The sequence below is a fragment of the Mastigoproctus giganteus genome, chromosome 13 (genome assembly GCF_048544385.1).
Source record: "Mastigoproctus giganteus isolate SK-2022 chromosome 13, ASM4854438v1, whole genome shotgun sequence".
Taxonomy (NCBI): domain Eukaryota; kingdom Metazoa; phylum Arthropoda; class Arachnida; order Uropygi; family Thelyphonidae; genus Mastigoproctus; species Mastigoproctus giganteus.
The window spans coordinates 128,922,313-128,941,317 of record NC_143587.1 but is presented as its reverse complement, the minus strand read 5'-3'; the positions used below and the strand labels follow the sequence as shown (position 1 = coordinate 128,941,317).

General features: G+C 37.7%; 1 protein-coding gene across 2 annotated transcripts in view; it reads left to right on the top strand.

The window, feature by feature from the left end:
- Positions 1–19,005, top strand: part of LOC150076434 (acyl-coenzyme A synthetase ACSM3, mitochondrial-like) — a 336,253-nt gene that overhangs the window by 141,814 nt on the left and 175,434 nt on the right. For both annotated transcript variants that reach the window (XM_090387091.1, XM_090387090.1), the window contains exon 5: positions 12,340–12,401. In XM_090387091.1, the coding sequence (XP_090243217.1) occupies positions 12,340–12,401 (62 nt within the window). The remainder of the gene's footprint in view (positions 1–12,339; positions 12,402–19,005) is intronic.

Sequence of the window (19,005 nt, the reverse complement as noted above, 5' to 3'; positions counted from 1 at the left end):
AATGGAAATCGTGCTGCTGAACGTAAGTTTGGTCCTCCTCCAACTGAGAAAACAGTCCGAGACTGGCTACGGGAAGAAGAAACCCTACTGAAAACGCCACAGCAGAAGAAGGCCATGAGAGGCAAGTCAGCAAAATGGCCTGATTTAGAGAGGGAATTGAAGATATGGATTGAAGAGCAAAGGGCAATTGGAAGTTCTGTGTCCACAAAGATGGTTCAGCATGAGGCAAGAAGAATTGCTTATGAAAAAGAAGTTACTGATTTCAAAGGAGGACACAATTGGTGATTCAGGTTCATGAAACTGGACTAAGCTAATGGATGGGAGTTTTGACAGTGATGAGGAATTGTATGAATTTTATGATGAATGAAACTTGAGTTCAATAACTTTATGTAATGCATTTTTTTTCAAATTTCAGTCCCCAAAATTAAGGTGCGTCTTATACATGGGGAAATACGGTATGTTTCCATATATATATATATGTGTGTGTGTGTGTGTGTGCAGCAGTAAAGGAAGCAAAAGGATAAAAATATGTGGTTTGTAAAATAGATAAATAGTCTGGGAAAATGGAAATGAAAAGTACACAAGGTGCCTGAACTAAGAGAAGTTTAAGAGATAGTTGAAAATAGAAGTGAAGAAGTGGTTCCCCTTGTTATTTGTTATTTATTATTATTATTTTTTGTTTCCTCAGTCCCAGTTCATATTTGTACTAAGTTTTTCAAATTCTTTCACCTGTTTAACCATTACTTCACTTCCATTTTCGAATATCCCTTAAACTTCTCTTAGTTCAGGCACCTTGTGTACTTTTCATTTCTATTTTCCAAGACTATTTATCTATTTTACAAACCATGTGTGTGAGTGTGTTTTTTTTTTATGTAAACCCCAAACACGAGAGGTGTTAGAACCTATAGTACTTAGTACTGTGCTTGAGTCGGAGGTTGAGAAGACGAAAGAAGATATTTGTTGACATTGGACTTGAACTTCTGTAGACTGTAATTTTCAGGAAATACGTACGAAGGAAGGTTGTTCCAGAAAACGGTAGTTGAATGAATAAATGAGGAAGATGAAAAGTTGGTTCTGTGAGTTTGAAGTTGGACAGTAAATGGATGTTGGCTGGTGGCGGCATGTGTTCGGACTGTTTTGAAAGAAAGAGTGGGAATTATAGAAGCCAATTCAGAAGAACAGTGCCCATGGAAGTATCTGTAGAAGAGGCATGCAGCAGAAACAGTACATCTATGAGACAGCGAGTGGAGAGACTCTGTCAAAGATGAATCATTAATTAACCTAACTGCCCTCTTCTGAATGGAATCAAGAAGCCTGAGAGAAGTTTTGGGGGCACTACCCCAGATGTGGGAACAATATTCCATGGCAGGGAGGATTTGCGATTTATACAGAATGAGCAGCTGTTTGAAAGAAAAGTAACGCCAAGAGCGAAAGAGAAAACCAAGTTTTTTAGATGCAGAGGAAGCAATATTTGTAATGTGCTTGTGCCAAGAGAGATTAGAAGTCAGGGTAATCCCTAAAAGAGATATATCATTTTGCCTAGAAATTGGAGTGTCACTAAAGATAAGCATAGGAGTTTTAGAATGGTTGAAATCAACTAAGTTGTCTTTGCCCCACTGGAGAATAACCTGAAGATCGGCATTTAAGGAATTAGTAGCAGATTTTCGAGAAGTTAAAGCTGATTGAACAGGGCAAGGTTTCTCAAAATGGAAAGTGGAATGCAATATGCTATCATCGGCGAAACTATGGATAGGATTTCCAGTCAATGGAAGAAGGTCATTAATATACAAGAGGAAAAGAGTGGGGGAAACTGACGGAATCCATACTGGCGATCGTTGATAAGACGGAAGGTTTCTAGGTAGCTTAAGAGTTGGTGGTTAATTGATTTCTCCATTACTTTAGAAAGGGTAGAAGTAATTGCAATGGGACGATAATTGGATGGGAGGGATTTTTCATCCTTTTTAGGAACTGGCTGTATGTGAGCAAATTTCCAAACAGAAGGAAAAACACCTTTGGAATAAGAAAGTGAAAAAAGGTGGCAAAGAATAGGAGTAAGTTCAGGTTGTTATTGTTATTTGGTTTTTAGGAGCATTAGCAACTAAGGCCATATTGCTCCGGGGATATGTGGTGGTCATTCCCTGACCTTTCCGCATCTTCCGTATTTGGTGGTCACGGGCTCGATCCCCGGTCTAATCAAGAAGCGTGTGCTACGCACTGCTGCTCCTGCCCACCTTGCTAGAGAGGTGCCAGTAAGTTCAGGAGTACAGGTTTTGAGAACAAGTGGAGAAATACCATCGGGACCTGGAGCTTTCTTAGCATCAAGATTCATCAAAATCCTTCTGACATCCTTTTGACGGAAGACAACAGGAGGCATTGAATGGAGTGTGTTGGGAATGGTGGGAGGTGTTTTACCAAGATCATTAATATATGAGTTGGAAGAAAAATGGGATGCTAGCAGGTCAGCTTTATCCTTGGCTGAAGTGACAACAGAACCATCTGGTTTGGACAGAGGTGGGAGCAGAGATGGACAAAAGTTACGGCCAATAGCTTTGGCAAGGACCAGAATGCTTGGCTACCATTAGGGCAAGAAGCAAGTTTTCTACTCTTAGCCTGTTCAAACTCTAGTTTGGACTGATTAATAACTGTTTTACAGTTGTTGCGAGCTTGGTAGGCAGAAAATGAAACTGAAGAATTAGAAACAAGCCAATTACGATATGCAACATTCTTTTCTTGAACAGCCTTAGCACATTTATTGGAAAACCAAGGTTTAGATAAAGGATGAGATTTTAAAGTGGAGTGTGGGATAAAGGATTCCATTCCAGCAAGAATAATTTCACTGACACAATCTAAGCAAACGTTGACATTAGAAGTTTTGAAACAGTAATCCGACCAAGGAAAAGAAGAAAAGAAATCTCGCAGGTCATCCCATTTTGCATTCTTGTAATGCCAAACAACACGAGGTTGGGAATAGCCATGAGATAAAGGCTCCATTGGAGAAGAGACAATCACCAAGTTGTGATCTGAAGTGCCTAAAGGAACTCTCACTTCGACCGTGTACTTAGAAGGGTTGTTTGTGAGAAAAAGATCAAGCGTGTTGGCTGTATGATTAGGATTATCCGGTATTCTTGTAGGTAAATGAACAATCTGTGCAAGGTCATTAGTAATTGCAAAAGCCTCAGCATCTCGACCAGATGGGTCGGTGTGACTAGAAAATGGAAGCCAGTTGGAGTTGTGAACATTAAAATCACCAAGGAAAATTACCTCACTGTTAGGAAAGTTAGACTGGAGAAAGTCAAGTTGCAAAGAGAGGAAGTCAAAAAGCTCCAAGTGATTAGTGGAGTTGTGAGAACGGTAGAGACAACAGATGAATTTTACACAATGAGGTAGAAAGATTATAAGCCAGAGAAGATCAAAGAGAGTAGATTCCAAATTGCCAAGCCTCTGACAGGGAATATCAGAATGGACATATGCACAAGTACCACCTGCCAAAGGAATCATACAGCGAGTAATTTGGGCATCTGAGATGAGCAGTAGTTGAATAAACCGATAACTGAGATTCTGTCAGAAAAAGTACATGGGGTTTGGCAGACTGCAAGTGGAAATAGACATCGTTAAGATCAGAATTGAGACCACGTATATTTGTGAAATGAAAAGAATTAGGAAGTGCTTGGGAGGTTTAGATCTTTTCGCAGATAAGCTTGCTCTATTAGTTTTACAATTCATTGTGTATTCAATAGTGAGAAAAAGTGGGTGGGACATGCTGTATGAAGTAATGAAATTTTTGGATATGGCGTACACATGGTAAGAATATACCCAGATCCTTGACATAATGTGCCCTCTAGAATGCTCCCCGCAAAGACACTGCTCAGACTCCCTCCAGTCATTATCTGGCAGAGTAGAGTAGAGGGAGCAAGATTATACACTACCTGATCCGGAGTATGTTGTTGTTGTTTGGTTTTTAGGAGCATTAGCAACTATGGCGATATTGCTCCAGGATATGCGGGGGTCATTTCCTGACCTTTCCGCATCCTCTGTATTTGGTGGTGACGGGTTCGAACCGGGGCTAATCAAGAAGCGTGTGCTACGCACTGCTGCTCCTTCCCACCTGGCTACGGAGGCGCCTACCTGATCCGGAAGCTTCCTAGAGAGTTACCATTAGGTTCGGTCCGGCCGAACCTAACTAGCGGCCGGCCTACGAACACCGTTTTAGAGCAGTACCCTCGAAATGTAAGGTATATTGGATTTCGCCACGATGTTCATCATAACCTCAAAAGTCATCAGTCATACTGCATGATGGAAGAGATAGGGAAGGGTTGACCAGAATTTAGCTCTAGAGACTAAACATGGGTTCCACCACTTCAAGCCTCCAATAGGCAAAGTAGTGGTATTGCCTCTGGTAAAATAAGAGGGGCGGCATTCCTCCATTGAAGGGAAGAGGGGTTATGCTATTAGTTAAGAAATACATTAAATCCAAGGAAGTTAAGCCAGTCGACATCGCTGGACAGTGCAGTGTCGAGTCAGTTTGGTGTAACATAAGTATTGGGAGATCAAAATTGAGAGTAGGAGTGTGCTATAGGCTTAATGACTCTGATGAGTATAATAAGAAACTGTACAGGGAAATAGAGTGGGCCAGTAAATCAGAGTCTTATATTGGGGGATTTTAATATCCCAGATATTGACTGGAATTTGGGGGCTGGTCACTCACACAGTAGCAAGGCTTTTGTGGATTTATTGGATGATTGTTTTCTACATCAGCATGTTCGGGAGGCAACTAGAGGGAGTAATACTCTTGATTTGATTATCAGTAGTGATTCTTCATGCATTAAGAATCTGCAGGTAAATGAACCACTAGGTGGCAGTGATCACAGTGTGCTGAAGTGGGATTTACTCAAAGAGGTAACTACCATTAGGGGTAAAGGGAAGGGTTATTGCTTTCGTAAAGGCGACTACGGTGGACTGAGACAGTATTTAAATTCTATACAGTGGGACCAACTGATGATGTTACCAACAGCAAATTCAAAATGAGAAGCTTTCAAAGAACTTATCTTGGAAGCTACTAGGCTTTACATACCAACTAAGAAATATTGTTCAAGGTTTAGGCCTAAGTGGATGTCAGATGAACTAATGAGACATATGGCAGAGAAAAAAAATGCATGGGATACATACAAATTAACACGTGATACAGAAGCCTATGATAGATACAAGTTGATCTGTAATCAAGTTACAAAGGAGGTTAGGCAGGCGAAGGCAGATTACGAGAAATCTTTGGCAAGGGATGCAAAGAAAAACAGCAAAGAGTTCTTTACTTATGTAAACTCTAGAAGGAAGGGGATGAATCAGATTGGACCACTTGATATCGATGGGTCAACTGTTGAAGATCCTGCTCAGGTAGCTAACAAACTAAATGAATATTTTGCATCGACATTCACACATGAGGAGTTATTCAGCGAGGGGAATGCCAGAGGTGTATTCAACTCTGGCAGTAAACTAGAGAATCTTGTAATAACTGAGAGTAAAGTGGAGGAGAAATTGTTGAAGATAAATACAAGAAAGGCACCTGGGGTGGATGGGATCTATCCAGTTATATTAAAGGAGGCAGCAAAGGAAGTAAGCAAACCCTTAGCCATAATTATGAGAGCTTCCTTGGACTCGGGAAGTACCCATGGACTGGAGATGTGCAAATGTGACCCCAATTCACAAAGGAGGATCAAAGGGCGACACAAGTAATTATAGACCTGTTAGTTTAACTTGTGTTCCCGGAAAATTAATGGAGGCACTGGTTAAAGAAGCACTGCAGGATCATCTAGACAAGACTTCAGTTATAGCTCAGACACAGCATGGTTTTGTTAAGGGGAAGTCTTGCCTGACCAATTTGATTGGATACTATGATGCAGTCACAAAAGAACTGGATGCAGGGAATAACTTTGATATTTTATACTTGGATCTCAGAAAGGCTTTTGATACTGTTGCACATGGAAGACTGCTGCACAAATTGGAGCAGTGTGGGAGGCAAATTGCTGCTATGGATAAATGGGTGGTTGAGGGGAAGAAGACAGAGAGTGGTAATCAATGGACACTGCTCATCGTGGACTAATGTTATTAGTGGAGTCCCTCAGGGTTCAGTATTGGGTCCATTATTGTTTTCTCTATTTATAAATGATATTGATGATGGTATATCAAGCTTATGTCCAAGTTTGCAGACGATACGAAGGTTGGCAGGGTTTTCAAGGACACTACTGACACTATGCTACTGCAACAGGATCTGGAAAGGTTGAGCAGATGGGCTGAGAGGTGGGAAATGAAGTTTAACATTGACAAATGTAAAGTACTACATATGGGAAACAGCAACCCCAGAGCAACGTATCAACTCTGTGGTACTACACTGACAGTGGTAGAGAATGAAAGGGACCTGGGGGTGGTTTTACTGGCAGATATGAAGTTTTCTGAGCAGTGCAGACGGGCTGCAAGAGTAGCTCATGGTGTATAGTCAATGATATATAGGAATTTTTCTAGCAGGGATAAGGAGGTGATTATTCCCTTGTATAAGGCAATGGTCAGGCCACACCTAGAGTACTGTATACAGGTCTGGAGGCCTCATTTCAAGAAGGATGTAGAGCTGCTGGAACAGTACAGAGAAGGGCAACAAGATTAGTGAATGGAACAAAGGGGTGCTCTTACGAAGAAAGGCTTAAGTTTTGCAAATTACAGTGTCTGGAGACTAGGCACCAGCGAGGTAATCTGATGGCCTTGAATGGTTTGAGCATGCTCAATGCTGATGGGATTCTTCCTCTTGCTGAGAATAATCACCTGAGAGGGCATAAATTCAAATTGAGGAAAGACAGATGTAGGATAGACGTGAGGAAATTTGCCTTTAGCCAGCAGGTAGTTGGTTGGTGGAACAGACCTCCATCCCTTGTCGTGGAAGTTGATAGCCTAAATAAGTTTAAGGCTCAGCTGGAGCTATTTCGAACGAACAGAGGGGTGAAGTGGAAGTGGTTATTTTTTATTTATTTATTTATTATTTTTTTTTTTTGGCTGATGCTGCATAAGCTTGCTTTCTTGCATCAAATGCCTCTACTAATGCTAATGCTAATAATGCCATGTGTTGTTGGCGCCACACCTCGAACCCTGCTTATGTTGGTTCACACCTGGTGGTCACCCACCGTGTACTTGTGCTTGGAGGTTGTACCCAGGATTACTAACAGTCCCACCATCGTGAAGGTGCAAGCAGAGGATTTGTCTGTCACAGACCGTCTGGACTTCGCCGAAATTGGGTCCACTTGACTTGAGTGTCACCCGAATATCAGTTCCATCAGTGTTTTAGACTCCCAGGTAGCAGGTGCAGCTTGTCTGGCATATCTGAGAGAATGTCTGTGACAACCTCAAGGACCTCAAGTTTAAAACTATATTTATTTATTTAAGACAGATAAAATTACTAGTCAAGTAGTTTGCATTCTTTTTCTTTGCGTTTGCTCTTATCTGTATACTGTCTAACTCTAATATCTTATTCCTCAAAATCTATTAGAGTATTAAAGGGAGATTAAGGAACTATTTCTATCCTTGCGGCTTATTCCTTTTGCCTTAATATTGGTTTATACCTTTGATTTTCACAAGTAACAGATACACTTCTATATTTTCTTTAAGTAACAAAAACACTTGTATATAATTTTTCATAGGTTTTAGAAACATTTGTATATATATTTTTAATAAGGTTTTAATTAATTATTTTAGTTTTTGCTATTTGTAGGGCTAGCAGTTATTTTTGCCCGTCTGCCGTTAATTTTAAGCTTAAATTAACTTAAATCTGTGATTCATACCATATTTAATACAGTAATACCCCGAAGTTACGCGATAGGTGGGTCCGACGAAAATCGCTTAAGTCAAATTCGCGTAAGTCGGGGTACAATTTTGCATATAAATACATGTAAATTTTGTTTAATTGGGACCAAGGACAAACCAAAACACTAGTTTAGAAGGAAAATACTTGATAAAATTGCAGTTCTTTATACATATTAATACAAAATATGTATTAAAAAAATAAATGAGTTACGTATAAAAAAGTTATTTCGATGTCGATGGCTTCATCTGACGTCAGATTCGTCTGACGACACAGCGCCTTTTTTTCATGCAGAATTTCTTCGTAGCAAGCTAATAATTTTTTTATTCCATGCTTTGTAGCTATAATGCGTTCTTCAATTGAGCTGAGACCTTCTGTCAGGCTTGCAGTTGTCATGTGCTTTATGTGCTTTTCTGGTGGAACTGGGTGTGAAGTGTCGGATACTTCAGTGATGTTTTGCTCACGCATCTCTATGAGCCCATTCATTGTCAGCTCCTGACTATGTGAATCCAACAGCTCGTTGACATCATCACCATTGACTTCCAAATCTAATTGCCTGGGAAGATTAACAACTTCTTCTATCACATGAGCGACATGATCAGTTTCTGGCGTTGTTTTCGTCTCGGTTTTGAAGGAAAAAAAAATGGACAAAGTTACTTCCAGACACCATTAAATTTTTTTTTTTTTGTGAATTTCATCCCAAGATTCTTCAATGATTCTTATGGCATCTAAAAGATTGAATTGTTTCCAAAAGTCTTTAACAGATATCTCACTATTTTGTCTCATAGCTTCATTCAGACATGCAAACGAACGCCTTGTGTAGTAAGCCTTGAATGTTTTGATGATTTCCTGGTCCATCGGTTGATGCAAGTTGGTTGTGTTTGGAGGCAAAAACAACTTTCACACGTGGGTCGAAATTAATTAGGGTGGCAGGAGGGTGACCGGGTGCATTGTCAATAAGAAGCATCACTTTAAATGGAATCTGTTTAGACTTGCAATAACGTTCGATTTTGGGTATGAAATGGTGACCAAACCAGTCCTCAAAAATGGAAGCTGTCACCCAAGCTTTATGATTTGACTTCCAAATCACTGGTAAGCTAATTTTAGATATACACCAAATGAAAAAATCAAGAACTGTGTAACTCTGAGTTCGCGTAAGTCGGGGTAGTGTAAGTCTAGGTATTACTGTATATCATAAAAATGGTTAAAGCTGGCATATAACTAGCAGAAAAAGATAGTTTTAGTTGTTATTGATGGCATATATTGAGAGGTGCTAGCCCTATGAAAACATGCCTTTCAATGTAAGCCTTATTCAAAAATAAATGATAAATTTTGTATTTTCAGTATTTTTGGTTTTTTAGATTTTGTATTTTATATTTTTATTTTGTAAATATGGAATTATTATGATTATTATTAGCTTTTCTTTATATAGAGGCTGATAGGGTCCTTTGTATGTTGCAGATATTCATGGCCAATTCTGTTTTTGAATTTTAATATGTTATGATTGGTACCATTTTATGCTATAACTATTGAATTAAAAAATCGGTGTGTGTGTGTGTGTGTGTGTGTGTGTGTGTGTGTGTGTGTGTGTGTGTGTGTGTGTGTGTGTGTGTGTGTGTGTATCATCAAATCAAAAGCAGCTTTCTCAGTGCCAGAATTGGATGGTTACTCTACAGGGTACAGCACTGGACATCTTCTTCTGAGCAGCCTGAAAACATGTGGGATTCCTTAAAAAACTGTCTAGCATTTAATATTGATAATGCACCTGTGGTAGGTCTAAAAACTGGAGTATCAAGGGTATTAAAAGAAGAGATTGAGCACTTAGTGGCAATAGTCATCTTATTAACCCTTGTCATCTTATTAATTTCTGTAATGAAAAGGGAACTGCATACCTTCTTGTGAAAGTGGATGAATACTTGATGGAAATTTACTACTATCTAGAAAGAGGAAAGACAGATTTAAACAATTTCAGCTGAAATTGTTTGAAATTGAAACCTTTGAAAAAAATTTGTTGAAAGAAGAGATGATAAAAGCAACATGAGCACTTTTCAGGGGTACCAAATTGAAAAGTACAACAAACAATCCATCCCTAATGAGTCACACCGACTTGTGTTTAAATCCATTTCATGATCCAAAAGTTTTGAAAGAAGACAAATTGATGAACTCAAGAAAAAGAATTTCTCTGAACTGCAAACTTCTGTTAAGAGTAATCCTAAACAGGACAAGCAAGCTGATAATTCTAGGCATGTTATCCTCACACTCATGCAGAAAGTCTGTTCATGTTTCTCTTTTCTGGCTTGAATAAAGCAATTTGCTTGTTTCTTTTAAATATTATGCCAACATTTTAAAATCCAAATATAGTTTTCAATCTAATGTACCTCACATCAATGTACAGGGGCATATTCAAGGGTGGGCAGAGGGAAAATATGCTCCCAAAAATTTCAAATTTTAACCAAAAATTTGAAACTAAAAAAATGAATGCAGGAGGCATTCTAAAAAATTCATTACCATAGCAGACTAAACTTGACTGAGTCATAGGCATTTCTAAGTGAGGAAGTATTAAGAAATACTTCCTCATTGTGCAAAATTGACTACTCAGTGTACAAGTTCCCATTGAAAAATTATGTACTTATAAATGCTGAGGTAGCACAAATTTTATCATTTGGCAGTCCATTTTCAAATTTGAAATTTTTTGTGGACAAGTTTTTGGTATTCCCTGTCATCATTAAAGATAAAGAAATAGATGTTTTTCCACATCAGTTCTGTCATTTTAAGTATGAGAACCTATGAGATGCTATTTTGAAAGAAGAAAGAATTGATGTACAATGGTTCTTGATTAGAGAAGTGACAAGTGCATAAGGAAGCAGGAAATATAACAAATTACCCCAAACAGTGGCAGATTCAGGGTAGAGGCACTGGGGCATGTACTCCCTGTCGTTTTTCGGAAAATATGCCTCAATCGTTTAAATTCCCTTTACCTACAAAAAAAATTTTTTTTTTTTTTTTTTTTTCATTGTTAACATAGGATTTTATCTATTTTTGCCTTGTGGCTCAGCTATTTTAAACTGACTACAGTTGGCAACACTGATGCTGATGTGATCACCATTCTAGTTCGAGACATCATGCAGTTTGGTCGTACGTAATGTTTACTTCAAAGTAATTCAGACTTTAGCTGTGTGCCTGTGTCCACCAGTCACATTATGTTTGAGTGTCTATTTATTTTGTTCTGTGCATTATTTTATGCCTTGTTTGTGCACAAACAAGGCACGAAATGGTACCCCTCCTGTCATATTTTTCTGGATCTGCCACTGATCCCGAATCATGCTGGCCATTCTTAACGGTTCCTCATACCAATGCTGAGTGTGAGAGAATATTCAGCCAGGTTAGAAAAACAAAAACTCAGTTCAGTTTCTCTTTCTGGTGAAGCTTTGGAAATGTTTCTGATGGTCAACTCTAGATAGCAGGGACTTTGTTTTCAGCAGAACTTTGACTCAACATTTCTGAAGAAGGCAATGTCTGAAACAGTATTTTCCTTGAAGCAGTCATGATCAATTGATGTCTAACAGACAATCCAAACAGAAATACACAGACAGAAAAATCCTAGGTAATCTGATATTTAAAAGCATACTGTACTCATAAACAATGCTATATGTATGTTGCCAGTGGACTTTAAAAAAAATTCATGCTTGCAAATGCTTGATCACCAGCTTTTTGAAAATCAAAAGTTTGCAGTTCTGCATTTGAAGTCAGGACTTTATAAACTGTTCCATTTTCATAATACAACTTGTTTCATTTTGCATATTTAAGAGTTGAGCATATTTGCATGTTTATTTGTATAGTAGTTACTAGCATTATCAGGCACATTTTGTTATTTACAGGTTTTATGTGAAAATAATTTTATTTTACATCTGAAATTGGTTTTAACAAATATGCAGGCCACATAAGGTCAAACCAGTTTCAGTATCCCTTTTTAAATAAATAAATACTGTTGAGGAAATAAGGCAAGAGAGAGAGAATGCCTGCTGATAAAGTGTACTTGACTCTCTTTCATCATTTCCCATCAAGAATTAATATGAAATTCTCACACCATTAGGGTTATAGTTATTCTGCCTCAGGTGGAAAAAGTAGAGTTTTTCCTGTGAGTATTTCTAGACTGCACAACATGCAAATTGGCCCATGAACTCTCACTTGTATGGACATAATGCACTGATGCAATATGGTTAGATGCTAAAGATGCCAACTTTAGCATTTAACCAAAAAAAAACATGCCAACAAACTGACGTTGCTGTGAAGAAAACTAGCAGTTGGACTTTCTCTGTTGTAAATGCAGAATTTAATATCAGAATAATAATCAAAAAATTAATTCAGATAAATTTCACTTTTGTATATTAATTTAATATTTAAAAATAAACAGTAGTTTTGAAATGCATTGCACATAAGATTATTTTATGTTCACATGATGTAATAAATGAAATTCAAATAATAAGATTATTTTTGAATAGGTATCAGAAACATGTACATCACTGAAAACGAAAGTCTTAGTTACCTACTCAAGTGATAAAAGGTTAATATATCCAATTTTTTTTGTTAGCAAGTATTCTTATGAAAACATTTTTGCACTTATCAAATAAGATTATTAAATTTGAACAAGTTAAATTTAATTTTAGTTAAGGTGATGCTTAACTAAAATTAAAATGCTTTACTGGTAGTGGTGAAAGAATTTAGAATCCTTGTTGAGCTGAAGTTGATTCCTTGTTTCTGTAAACGTCAGTTGGGCAGTGAATCCAAATATTTGGTTCCATCATTTTTTAAAAAATCCCCAAGTACAGTAGTATAGTAGTACTCAAAAACATGCAAACTATGGAAGCAAGGGAAAAAAATTCAAAAATATAAAGTATAAAACAAAGTGACATACTCAGAGGCGAGAAGACAAATAATGAAAACAGAAACAAAGCATACGTATGCCACAGCCACTCAACATTTCCAATCAGTGGGGATTCAAACTGATGTATCAGTTCCTCCGAATATATCCATTGCTAATTGGGCATGTTCATTGCTCGCTACCTTGAAACAGTCTCCTTCTCAACAAACAACCGAACAAGCCAGTAACACCCCAATTACCATACCAACTGATGTTTCCTCAACAAAACCAAAAGTGTCAGAAACCATGAAATCACAATCATCACTCTCCACTGGAATGGGCATTGATGAACGGCATGATTCAGATAATGGAATCTTAGAATTACATGCAGCCGATGAGATGGATGTGACCTGCCCTTTCTTTTCTAAGAAAGGCAAAAAAAAAAAAAAAAGAAAAAAAAGTGGATCGATACAAGCAAACTGCAACTAAAAAGCAGTCAGAACCAAAAACATGCCATAAAACCACATAATGGAAAGAATCCTTCAATAGAATTGTAGTGTCCTTCGGAATACAAAAGACGTTTTGCAGTATCTTATCGATTGGTACAAGCCAGCTGCCATTGCTTTACAGAAAACTCTCTTAAATTCTTGAGTGTCCTACCATTAAGAGCTATGCTATCTTTAGACACGCCAACTCATGGAGGGATGGCGATTATTGTCAGAAACAACATTCCATCCAAACATGTTTCTTTTAGACTCCTTTTGAGGTAGTGGCGGTGTGCATTGTAATTGGTATTATTCTCACAATAGCTTCTATATATCTCCCTCCTAATTTCTCTTTCTCCTTGGATGACTTAGAAAACTTAATAGATCAGCTGGTGCCTCCGTAGCCAGGTGGGAAGGAGCAGCAGTGCATAACACACGCTCCTTGATTAGATCGGGGTTCAATCCCATCACCACCAAATATGGAGGATGTGGAAAGGTCAGGGAATGACCACTGCATATTCCCGGAGCAATATGGCCTTAGTTGCTAATGCTCCTAAAAACCAAATAACAAACAAACAATAGATCAGCTGCCATCTCCCTTCTGCTTATTTGGAGACTTAATGCTCATCATTCGCTATGGGTATCTCCAAAAGTTGACAAAAGGGGCAGACTAATAGAAGCCCTGCTGGATACTCATCATCTTACTCTATTAAACACTGGTGAGCCCACATATATCCATTTTTCTACAGGATCCATGACTGCAATAGACCTTACAATCTGTTCTCCATCCATATATGCCAATACGGAGTGGTCAGTTCTAGATAACTCACTAAACAGTGATCATCTACCGATCCCTTGCAAGATACAAACACGAGTAAACTTGTCCTCATCACAGTGCTCCAACTGGAAATTCCGTAGGGCACGTTGGCACGAATACTCCTGTCTAACTCAGTTTGACGATGATGTAATCCAGTCCTAGCCCATAGATGACGTCACCGATCATATAACCAACCAGATGTTGCATGCTGCTACTTTTTCAATACTTAAATCTCAACCTGGAAAACGTAAACACAGCAGTTATTGGTGGAATCAGGAATGCACACATGCTAAACAAGAAAAAAATAGAGCTTGGAATTTGTTTTGAAAATTTCCTACATCTGGTAATCTTATTAACTTGAAAAGACTCAAGGCGAAGTTCTGCCTTGAGTCTTTAAAAAAAAAATGTGCAGTCCCCATCCTCAATCCTAAATGGGAAAGGACAGGAGTTGCCCACACCAACAGAAATAGCTAATGCATTAGGTGAATCATTTGCCAGTATATCAGCAGTGTCCACATACAACCAAACCTTTCAAAAAATTAAGGCATCTGCAGAAACAAAAAATAAATTTCTCTAAGGTATTGCATCTGTACAATCAATCATTCACTCTAAAGGAACTTTTGAAGTCTCTCAATAAAACATCCAGTACTGCTGCTGGTCCAGATGGAGTCTGCTATATAATGTTAAAAAAAACTAAATAACAATGCACTAAGCTTCCTGTTGGTTGAAATTCTACAGCAGAATATTTTTAGAAAACAGTTACCCGCAATCCTGGTATCACTCAATTGTTCTAGCTTTTCTGAAACCAGGGAAGGATAATACCATCCCGCATAATTACAGGCCGATTTCACTGACTAGCTGTTTAGGAAAAGTCTTAGAAAGAATAGTACACAAGTGGCCAACGTGGTTTCTGGAAACCAACAATCTGCTAAACAGAAATCAGTACGGGTTTTGGAAGAATCGCTCAACCTTAGATGTAATGATCAAAGCAGAAGCAAACATCCGCAATGTTTTCGTAAGGAGACAGCATATGGTCATGGTTAATGTAGATATTGAGAAAGCTTTTGACACCACGTGGCGATATGGTGTCCTTCAGGACACCATATCGCCACGTGGTGTCAAAACCTTCATTCTTTTGGATTGAAGGGGCAGTTACCCCAATTTATACAGAACTTTCTACACCACAGAATGTTTCAGCTATATGAACAGTTTATCTAAACTATTTGAACAAAAAGAAGGTGTACCACAGGGTTCCATCCTAAGCACAATAAGAATTACTAATATGACACGAAACATACCAAAAACAGTTGAATCATACATGTTTACCAATGACCTGATTATCTCTTGTCAGTCACAAACTATGAATGCCATTGAAAGGCAACTTCAAATATCCATAACCAGAATAGAATTGTGGGTGCAATGGAATGGCTATTCCTTAGCAGAAAATAAATCAACAGCAATGTATTTCTGCAAAATACATTGCTGTTGATTGCATAAAAAATAACCTGACTCCTCTTACCAATAACTTTCGTTTATTGGGTTTGTATCTAGACAATAAACTTAATTTTTATAATCATATAGCCTACCTTAGAACAGCCTGTCTAAAGAAATTGAACATCTTAAGAGCTGTCTCTGCTAGGGTGCTGATAGACACTCACTATCACATCTCTGTACAACTTTAATTTGGTCCCACTTAGATTATGGATCACCTGTGTATGACTCCACGAGGAACAGTTCCTTGTTGCGGCTAAATACAATTCAGCATAGTGCCCTATGGATAGCCATGGGAGCCTTCAGAACATCTCCAGTCCACAGCCTATATATTGAGGCAAATGAACCCCAATTGCACCTCAGGTGAAAAACCTTACTTTGTAATTATGCTGCAAAAATTAAAAGTATTCCATCTCACCCCAGCTTGGAATACCTGTTTGATCCTCAAAATGTAATGTTATACCATAATAAACCTAATGAAAACCATCCTGCGGGTCTTCAATTGCAAGAGATCAAGAGCAGTTGGAATATTAACTTTCAGCATATCCTTGATGACTATGCTTCTCCTGAACTTCCCTGGATTCAATTTTCACCTCATTGTGATACTTTCTTTCTGAGATAGGGAAAATGCTACCTGCAAAACAACAACCTACAGCAGCTACATGAAGCCCACCTCTTAGAAAACTCAGGAAAACTGCTTATATACACTGATGGCTCCAAAACAGATAAGCTGTAGGTGCTACAGCAATTTCTTCTACCTTCTCGATATCTCTTCCTACTGAATGCAGTATCTATACCACAGAATTATATGCAATAAAACTGGCCCTAGCTAAAATAAGTAAGCAGCATTTCAAGCAAGCTTTGATATACACTGACTCCTTAAGTGCAGTCACCCCCATTCAGTCTGTTACTTCTTCCCACCATCCCATTCTGAAACAGATCCAATACAGATTATATCAATATCAAACATCAAACCAGATGGTCACCTTCTTCTGGATCCCTGGTCATGTCGGCATCCCAGATAATGAACATGCAGATCATGTTGCTAAACATCCTGACAGTACATCATTCTGCCATCTGAAAGTCCCATACACTGATTATAAATCCACTATTAAAACAGCATGTAGGACTCAATGGTCAGAACTGTGGCAAACACAAGTCAATAATAAACTATTCCAGATTAAAAAAGAACATCAGCTGTGGACTTCTAGTTTCAGGAGAAGCAGGCAAGAAGAAGTCATTTTGGCAAGACTTTGAATTGGTCATTCTCATACAACATATCTGTTCTTCCTTATTGGAGAGATCCTCCTCAATGTCTCATTTGTCAGACCCAGCTAACAATTAAACATATTCTAATAGAATGCCCTCAGTATGCAACTATCCGAAAATCCAGTTTCTACTCTTTATCCAATTTGCAGGAAACTTTAACTTTATTACCCGTACTTGGCAAAAATGCAAATTTTGAAGAACTATTTCAATACAATGCACAAAGTTATATAACCATCTCTGAAAGACATAAAATACAATTTTCAGTCATAAGAAATCCATGAACAGGCACAATATAGCCCAGGAGGCCCTTGTGCCAAATATCCTCAATTACAACAACAACCAGTTCTGTGGAGGAATCTTTTAAATTATATATACAGAATGTTATTTCTTTCATGCTCAGGTTTGAACATAATAAATTCTGTAAAAACTAAATATATATGATTTTCCTTTGCACTCAATCCATTTTCAGTTTTGCTATTCATTGCTGAAGTTGTGATTAATAAGTGTGATGTAATCAATTCTTGGGTTGTTTATTTTATTACAAAAATTGTTGTTTTGGGAACACATTGCCACAGTTAGGAAGTTTTTATTTGGTGCTTATTGAAACTTAATCTCATCCATGTGTCAAACAAGGATATTTATTAGAAGATAATTAGAAAGCATTTTAATTTATATGTGGGATCCATCGCATATTATGTCTCCACTGTTTGGTCATTTAGTAGCACCTCTGCTGTTAGACCTGTGTTGGGGGTGAATATTGGATTCTTAAAGAATTTAACCATAAGATTGATGTTCATGATATTTCCTCAAGAACTGCCATGCTGCAGAATCTTGATTTAATTGATCTTAGGACTGTTTGGCCAATTACTTAAATTTGACTAATTCTGATGAAGACAGAAGATTATCACCCGGAAGAGATGATAATCTGGTTTTACCATCTGTTAGCCAGGAGGATTGCACAGAACTGCTTCATACAAGCCTTGTACTTGGATCACTATTTCATAGACTGAAGAACTGTAACCAGTACTTCATTAATGCTATCTTTAATCTAATTAACAATTTTATGATTGACGAACTGATGCTCTGAATCCTGAGTATTAGGTTGTTGAAAAGGAATAATATTTAAATGTTTTGTAAGCCTTCTAGTTTTGTAAATGGGTATCTGCCATGTATTGGGGTGTGTGTGTGTGTGTGTGTGTGTGTGTGTGTGTGTGTGTGTGTGTGTGTGTGTGTGTGTGTGTGTGTGTTACTTTATACCTTTTTTAAAATAAAGGATTTTATATAAAAATGAGCATATGGCAATACTGTTTATAAAACTCCTTGATTATATGGAAGGTAGAGTTGTACCTTTTGTGTGGGAAGAGGGGTAGGATTTAGTTGGTCCATCACCAACTCATTTGATTGGTACTTAAGTACATTTTTCTAAAAAAAATTACTTTCTGGTGTTTTATTTATTTTTTTTATATTCAAATGCCATCTATAAATATCTAGTGATATGTTACTAAAACTTATTTTTTAATTCAAGTTCATTTAACAATGAGTATAATGGCTAAGGTAAAGAAAGCCTGCACGAGAACGACAAGAAACATCAGATAACTTATGCGGAAAATTAGTTTCCTGACACCAGACTTTAGCGCTACTCGCTTGGTAAAGACAGTAGGTGTTATCGGTCTGGAGCAGAAATCGAGAAGGATATATTGATTGACAGGTAGGCGTGGCAAACAATGAAATGATTGGTGGTGGGCGTGACAGACGACAAGCTACTGTGTAGTCATTGGTTGGCATTATGATGTGTATTTACCAGTAAAGAACGGTGCATAATAGTTTTGTAATGAACGGTGAACAGGTAATAGTAGCGATGAATCTTTTAAAGATGGAAGAAATTTGTAAGGAAAATAAAATGTTACTTGATTTTTTGATGAAAACTAAATTGAGAAGACTGAAATTGTACTGTTTTAAGTGCAATGATTATTTTCAACTAATTGAATCAAGAACAGTCATGTGGAAAGTTGTGGTGTTGTGAAAAATGTTCTTCATGAGTTTCTTTATTGAAACATAGTTTTATGGAAAATACAAAACTTTCATTGAAAAAGATAATGTATATTATATACTTATATACAGTATATACTTTTGGTCAACGTGGACGCCAGTAACTATTACAGCATTCCATCTGGAGATTTCGAAAATGACAGCAATTAAGTTTTATAAGAAACTAAGAGATATTTGCGAATTGCAGTTGATAAAA